We start from the raw sequence: 7,852 nt of genomic DNA on the forward strand, positions 1-7,852 counted from the left end.
AAAAAAAAAAAAAAAAAAAAAAAAAAAAAAAGGAAACAGGTTAGATGGTTTCCTTTTAGACCACTCCCTTATAGACACTCTGGTTCCCTGTCCCAGCTGGAATAAAACTCCAGTTCTGCCGGGAGCTCCTCTTCTCATCCTTTCCTTTTTCCTTCATACCTTCCAAGTTCATGCTCAAGATGCTCTGGCCTTCCTGCCTGTGCACCTGCTGTTCCCTTCATCTGGGAGCCCCTTCCTTCCCACCAATCCTGGTCTGGCCTGCCTTCAAGGTGTCCCTCGCATGTCATTTCAGCAGCCTAGTGGTAACACCAGCCCCAGACATGCTCCCAATTCTCTGCCACATATATGTGTATTGACACACTCATTTCAGATGAGGACACTGAGGTTCCAAGAGGTCCCATCATTTGCTTGAGTCCCAAGGTGCCCAAATAGTTGGGGCCTGGCTTTGAACTCAGGTCTTTGAGCACTGTGACCTGTACAGCATGGATGCCTTTGTTCCCCACAAAGAGAGACATCCCTTCCAGAAGTGGCACAGGCATGCAGCTCTGTGGATTCTTTCATTTACTGAGGGCTGCCATGTAGGGCTGGGCAGGTTGTGTACTGCACAAGGGGGGTCTGGCTGAGAGGCTGAAATCCTGCTGGGTTCTCTTCCCCAAGGCGTGTGCCAGTGGGGCTGCATCCATCTGGGGTAAGGAGTGCCCTTTTCAAATGCACACAAGGGTGCCATCTGCCTGCCAAACCACAGACCTGGGAGAGTTGATTGGACTAGGTGGGGGGTGCCTTTGTCTCATCTGCACAGAGGCTGCTGTATGGCTGGCAGTTCTGCTCAGTCCCCATTCTGTGCCAAGCCTCCGTCGGCTCCATGGACACTATCTCTGCCTCTGCTAAGATCCCACTGGCTCCTCCAACTGCACGCACGTGGTGCACACACCCAGGGAGACACAGCTCCAGGCCATTGATAACTCCAAGGGGACAGGGAGGGAGAGCGGAAGCAGCACGCACCTCCCCTCAGACTCAGTGATACACCCAGATACACCACACACAGACCACACATACACCACTCATACATGCCACAGACACCACACACACCACACACACACACTCCACATAGGCAGACCATACATACACATACATACACCACAGACACCCCCCCACACACCCCACACACATTCCACATACACAGACCACAATACACACACCACAGACACACAACACACCCCCCCCACACCACATACACAGACCACACATACACACCCCACAGACACACACCACACATCACACACAACACACACCATACACACAACACATACATACCACAAACAACACACACCACACTCCACACACATACCACACACCACACACATCATAAACACACACACATACCCTACACCACACACACAGCTTCTCTATCCCTCCCCGTCAGGGCAGCACCTACAGGTGGGTGGAGAGGACTTGCACCGGCAGACTGGCTCCATCCAGACACGGGATGAATTCTTCCCTAACCTCACACAAAGCTGTGCAGGGACACCCTTCAGAACACACTGACACAGAGCCCGGGCACCTGGACAGTCCCAGACACGACACTCGAGGACCTGGAGGCACACCTGCAGTGTCCTCCCAGCACACGGACACATACGCTCCACTCCATGTGGACTTCTGCACATTTCCACCCCATTCACTGGACTGCTGACAGCTCTGGGACAGGGCCAGGGACCTGTCCAACTCGGCTCCACGAGGGCCCAAGACCACACACATTGCAGCTCACGGCCAGGCAGCCTCAGGGGTGCACACACGTGTGCAAACACACCCTCACAGCGGTGGAGAGTCTGGAAGCAGCCATGTGACACCGCCACCCCACACCCGCCCCCACCTCGGATCTCACGCACACAAAGGCACTCTCCTCCTCCACAGCTGAGGGGGAGGGGCCGGGACCCCGCTGCACCCCAGCTCAGGACCTGACAGACACACCTATGGGGACACAGGTCAGAGAGCCGGACTGAGAGGGGTTCCTGGGTTCTGAGAGCTGCTCTCCCACCCCCACCAGCCCCCTGCCCAGCTCTGTGCTACACTCCACCTGCTGTGCTCCCTCCCAACCCTCCCGGCTGGGGGCTGCAGGCCAGAGCGCCCAGAAGCTCAGAGAAAGGGACACAGATACTGAAGGGGAAACAGAGGACCCAAGAGAGGGGGACAGAGAGCCAGAGGCAGGGCAGATTGTGTGTTTGAGAGAGGAGGAGGGACAGAGACCCAGAGAGAGGGGGGGACAGAGACCCAGAGAGAGAGAGGGACAGAGACCCAGAGAGAGAGGGGACAGAGACCCAGAGAGAGAGAGGGGGACAGAGACCCAGAGAGAGAGAGGGGGACAGAGACCCAGAGACAGAGAGATAGAGACCCAGAGAGAGAGGGGGACAGAGACCCAGAGAGAGGGGTCAGAGACCCAGAGAGAGAGGGGGACAGAGACCAGAGACAGGGGGACAGAGACCCAGAGAGAGGGGGTCAGAGACCCAGAGAGAGAGAGGGACAGACACGGGTGGGGGAGGGGGGGAGACAAGTGCTCAGAGGGGATGCAGAGTCCTAGAGAAGCAGGGTTCAGAGACCCTGAGAGGAGAGAGAGCCGAGAGAGTAGGCGCCTCTGGGATCTCGGAGTTGGGCTGGAGTGGGGTCCTCAGCGAGTGGACAGGGGCTGCGGGGCGGAGTGGGTATGGAGAGAGGCGGGGGCTGGGCCGGACGGGCGCGGGGTCCAAGTGGGAACGGTGGGGATCCTTTGGGGTTGACAGGCCGGTTTGGGGTAGGGATGTATTCGAGAGGAAGCGGGCCCGGGCGGGTGGGGAAAGCCCAGAGCGAGAAGGGGAGAGGAGTTCCTGCTGGAGGGCGCAGGGATCCCAGTTCCGGGTGCCGGGGGCGGCGGGGCGAGGAGACCCTGGGGGGCTGCGCGGGGGCGCCTTGCCTCGCGGGCCGCAGGGAAGGCAGGGACCGAGCGAGGGAGGAGGACCCTCTCCAGACCCGCAGCCAGGCGGCGGCCGGTTCCGGCGCCTCCGCCCAGATCCCTGCGCCGCCGGCCAGTGCGCCTGTGTCTGGGTTCGCATCTCCGCGTCCCGGGGCGCCCAGTCCACGCCTCCTCCAGGACCCCCGCCTCCCCCGCCCGTCTCTGTCACTACGGGGGTCTCTGCCCGCGTCTCTCGCAGCGGGTCTCCTGCACCTCGGCGTCCCTCTCCGCGTCTCTCGGTCCCGGCGCCCCTGCCTCGGGCTGTCCCCCTCTCTGAGCCTCAGTTCCCTGCGCGCCTCCATTTCCCTCCTTCCCCCGCCCGGTCTCCGTCTCCCCTCTGTCTCCACATCCCGCTCGTCTCTCCTCCCTGGCTCCATGGCTCTGCCTCTGCCCCGGGCTTGCTGTCGTCGGATCTCTGTCTGAGTGTCTGTGTCTCCACTCACCCCCGACCCGGACCCCCGAGCCCCCTCCCGGGTCCCCCACTCCCATTGAGGCCCGGGGTGGTGGGGTGGGGGGGCGCTGCGGCGGGAGCTGTGTGTTCCCAGCGCAAAATAGACTCCCGTTGCCATGGCGACGCGCGCGGGGCCTCCGAGACGCGAGGCTTCGGGCTGGGGGGTGAGGAGGGGGGACACCTGGATCCGGAAAGCGGGGGCCAGGGGCGCCGCCACCCGGTCCCAGGGGCCCCTCCTAGGTCCCTGGGGAGAGGGGTGCTGGGCACTCCGAAGCTGGGAACCCGGGACCGGACCTCCTGGGAGGGGTCTGGGCTCCCAGGGTCGGCGGTGGGTCTCCGATTGCCCAACGCGGGGCGGGCTGGCTGACAGCTCTGACGCCAGTGTCCCTCAGGACTCAGGGGTGGCCTCTCAGGTCCCCAAGATTGGGGAAGAGGCAAGGTTGCATATCTGGAGGGGGGGCACTCCCTGGGGGGGTCTGCAGAGTTCCAACTCCCAGATCTGCAGAATTCTGGGAGCCCCCATGTGGGTTCCAGAACTCCTTCGTCTGGGGAGCAGGGACCACAAGGCTGGGTCATCAGCCCTTCCTTCCATCCGTCCATCCATCCACCCATCCACATGCTTGTCTCTTCCTTCCTCCCCTTCTCCACGTCCCCGTGCCTCAGTTTCCCCCCGCACCGGGGTGCGGCCTCGCTCACCTCGCTTTCCGGATGCGGGACCCTTGGGGAGCCGGGGGCGGCGGCAGAGCGCGTGTCTGCCGGCAGCCTGGCTGGGCGCGCGCCGACGGGGGGCGACCCCGGCCGCAGTTCTCCTCCGAGCAGATGCGCCGCGTCCGTGCAGATGTGTCAGCCGCCAGCCCTCGCCTTTGCTTCGCGCCGGCTTCGAGCCGAGAAGAGGCACCTCCCCCTCCCCACCTGCTGGGGACCCCGCTTTCTCCCTCCTGCAGCCCCCAGTCGCCCCCGGGATCCCCCCCAACCCCAGAATGGTTTGGTCCACAGCCACATAAGTGTTTATTCTGCGAGTCCGAGTCCCACAGCCTGAGACTCCTTCCCCTCCCCTTCCCGCCCCGTGAAGCGGCCCGGGGCCGAGCCCCGCCTCCATCTCGGCTTAGCCAATTCCCGCCCAGCTCCCAGGAGTCTCATTTACATTTCCGGGAGCGGCTGTCCAATAGGAAGCCAGCACCCTGCCCCCGCCCCAAGGGGGCGGCACTCCTGGTGGACCGCACCACTCTTGGGATCCAGGGATGGGGGAAAGCGCTTCCACTGAGGTCCGGGAGACAGGAGGGTGGTCTCCCCTCAAGGCAGGGATGGAGTTCAGTGGAGGAGAGGGTTCTGGCCTTGGAAGAGGCCCAGCAGTCCGCTGTCTGGGGCTGGCTCCTTGATGAGCTTCTGGATCTGTAGGGGCGGGGGCGATGGGTCAGGACGAGTGAAGGGTCCTGATCTCCGTGGATGACAAGTCTGAGGGACACCTCTCCGTCTTCTTTTCCCGGACCTTCTGGGCAGCAGCTGCCCAAGACAATACTCCCTCTTCTCAAGACTCTTCCTGGGGCCTCCCTTTCATTATACATGTCTGGTTGAGCTCCTGACTGCCTGCCATCTTGGTCTGCTTTGCTGGCTTGGACCACTTAGGGTGGACAGCTCTGTGCTGGGGCTTCTGGTCTACACCTTCTTCTCTTAAGTAACCTCATCTCTCCCATCCCTCTTCTGGACTCCCATCCCAAATCCAACCTGGACTTTGCCCCTGAACCCCAGATTCATTTATCCAACCACCTCTTAGATAGACATGAGCAACCAACCGCATTCACCCAACAGCAAGTCCCAGCAAGTTTATGTCCAGAAATTAAACATAATAATAAAGATGGCTCACGTCTGTAATCCCAGCACTTTGGAAGGCTGAGGCGGGCGAATCACAAGGTCAGAGGTTGGAGACCAGCCTGACCAAAATGGTGAAACCCCGTCTCTACTAAAAAATACAAAAATTAGCTGGGCATGGTAGCATGTGCCTGTAATCTCAGCTACTTGGGAAGCTGAGGCAGGAGAATTGCCTGAGCCTGGGAGGCAGCAGTTGCAGTGAGCTGAGATTGTGCCACTGCACTCTAGCCTGGTGATGGAGCGAGAGTCAGTCTCAAAAATAATAATAATAATAATAAAGAAAACAACGAAAAAGCCCGTATCCCCACTGCCTCCACCCTGGTCAAGCCCTCCTCACCACTTGCCTGGATGCCCAAATTAACCTCCTTACTGACAGGCCTCCCTCCTCCCGTCTACACCACACTCTCTAATCCACTGGCTATACAGTGCCAGAAAGAACTTTATAAACTGCCGATCAAATATGGCCAGCTCCCCTGCACAAAACCCTGATGGCCACCTATGGCTGAAATCCCAAACCTCAGGGCGCTGGCTCCCAACTGCCCCGCTCCTCCCTCCCAGTGCTCGCCCGGCCTGCTTCGGCTCCTTGGAGGAAAGCGCAGTCCCACCTCCCCTGGGAACACTGTGAATGTCTGATGCCCCCTTCCCCGGCAGGCAGGAATTCAGGGCCACCCCTGCCACTCTCGCTCATCCCTCGGCAACCCCCGGCCCAGCTGCAGGCCACAACGTGTCCCTAAACAGGGACTGATGCGGACTCCAGGGCTCGCCACAGTGGCTGGCACGGAGTGGGTGCTCAGTGAATTCCCACAGAGCTGAAGTAGAAGGAAGGCAAGGAGCAGACATGGGAGGGCCTGGGAATGTCAAGTGTGGGGCTGCTCCAGCATCCTGAGGGCTAAGGGCTTCACGCAGGGGCCCCAGTGCCTGGCTGAGCCCGGTAGCAGGGCGGCCACTCTGGCGGTGGGTGTGGAGTCTGAGAAACCGGAGGAGGGCCACCCGGACCTGATGGGGCAGAGGCAGAGGAGATGGGGAGTTGGGGATGGGTGTGGGCGGGCCAAGGGACTTCGACCTACCAGGTCTCTGCTGACCTGTTCTTCCCTAGTGTCTGCCCGGTCCCTCCCTCCTTCAGTTCACGCTAAAGTCACTTGCTCCAGGACACCTCCCAGACCATCCAGTACAACCCCTCCACTGTGCCCCGACCCTCGGGATCGCCTCCCCTGTTTTATCTTTCTCTGTGGTTCTTGTGGTCCATCTGCCGGCTCCTTTCACGGATTTATGGCAGTGACAGTGACCAGCAGCCTCCCCTCCAAGAACCTGGCACCCCCTGCTGGTGCCGGATGTATTCTGAGGGCCCAAAGACAGACCTTTGTCAGATGCAGGGGAGGTGGGGGCAGCTGGGAGGGGCATTACCTCCTTGAACTGGGGGTTGGCAGCATCACCCACAAGCTGCAGAATGAGGCCTTCGCTGGTGGAGAGGAAGGCGCCACTTTGCCGCATGCGGGCCAGCGCCACCAGCCGGTCCACCTGGCTGCGAGTGGAAGAGAGGGAGAGGCGGTCGGTGTGGATGCTGCACCCTGCACACCCAGACACACTGGCACCCTGGCAGGAATGCCACCTGTGGCCCTTCCTGGGAGCCCCTGATGGCCCTCATGTGCACCCGCCCAGGGAGGAACCCTCTCACCTGCGTGAGGAGCAGGCATCCACCACCACATGCACCTGCAGCCCCCGGTCCAGGAGGTCCAGGGTTGTGTTCTGTAGGCAGAAAGAGGCCAGGGCCAACCCCAGATAAGAACAGGGGTCCTGGGTAAGGAAGTGGGGATGCTGAGTCAGAATTAGGGGCCCAGACTGGGGAGGAGGGAGGCTCGGATCAGAGCTGGTCAGGAGGGGATCCAAGATGGGGTGGGCCCACAGGTGAGGACAGAGGGCCACGTCAGGGGGGTCCTGCAGGGAAGTCGAGGTTTCTGGTCAGGGAAGAAGGTTCTATTTAGGATGGGGGTCCCAGGTGAAAATGAGGGACCGCTGGGGTCAGTCAGCGTCTCACCAAGATGCAGGCCTGTGCCTCAATGCCACAGAGCAGCACAGATTGCAGCTGGGGCCGGCTGTCCAGCTCCTGCCGCAGGGCAGGCACCATGCTGAAGCAGGTCTTGCTCAGTGGCTGCAGGCCCTCAGCCCCCAGCTCGGGCACTGTGGGGCCCAGGCCTTGCGGGTACTGCTCTGTCAGCATGACTGGCACCTCCAGCAGCTGGGCCACCTGTGCCAGTGATGGGGAAGAAAGGTCAGGGTCTGAGGGAGGAGGGGCTGGGCCTGGACTTCTGGGTCTGAGGGAGGAGGGGACTACACCTGGGTCTGAGGGAGGAGGGGACTACACCTGGGTCTGAGGGAGGAAGAGCTGGGCCTGGACTCCTGGGTCTGAAGGAGGAGAATTTGGGCCTGGACTCTGAGGGTGGAGGGCTGAGTGTGGATGCTGGGTCTTAGGGTGGAAGCCTGAGCCTGGATCCTGTGTCTGAGGCTGGAGGGTTGAGCCTGGATCCTGGGTCTGAGGGTGGAGGGCTGAG

At 61.2% G+C, this 7,852-nt stretch overlaps 2 protein-coding genes across 2 annotated transcripts in view; both read right to left on the reverse strand.

Annotated features, from left to right (window-relative positions):
- SHISA7 (shisa family member 7) overlaps positions 1-4,296 on the reverse strand; it is a 19,022-nt gene extending 14,726 nt beyond the window's left edge. The window contains exon 1 of the mRNA XM_017546577.2: positions 4,131-4,296. The gene's annotated coding sequence lies outside the window, so the exon portion shown is untranslated. The remainder of the gene's footprint in view (positions 1-4,130) is intronic.
- Positions 4,297-4,423: 127 nt separating this feature from the next.
- Positions 4,424-7,852, reverse strand: part of ISOC2 (isochorismatase domain containing 2) — a 9,059-nt gene continuing 5,630 nt past the window's right edge. Inside the window, exons 3-6 of the mRNA XM_017546578.2 lie at positions 7,339-7,548; positions 6,979-7,049; positions 6,708-6,825; positions 4,424-4,826 (exon numbers count right to left, since the gene is read on the reverse strand). Of these exons, the coding sequence (XP_017402067.1) occupies positions 4,746-4,826; positions 6,708-6,825; positions 6,979-7,049; positions 7,339-7,548 (480 nt within the window). The 3' untranslated portion in view covers positions 4,424-4,745. The remainder of the gene's footprint in view (positions 4,827-6,707; positions 6,826-6,978; positions 7,050-7,338; positions 7,549-7,852) is intronic.

The sequence above is a fragment of the Cebus imitator genome, unplaced genomic scaffold, assembly GCF_001604975.1.
Source record: "Cebus imitator isolate Cc_AM_T3 unplaced genomic scaffold, Cebus_imitator-1.0 Scaffold190, whole genome shotgun sequence".
Taxonomy (NCBI): Eukaryota; Metazoa; Chordata; class Mammalia; order Primates; family Cebidae; genus Cebus; species Cebus imitator.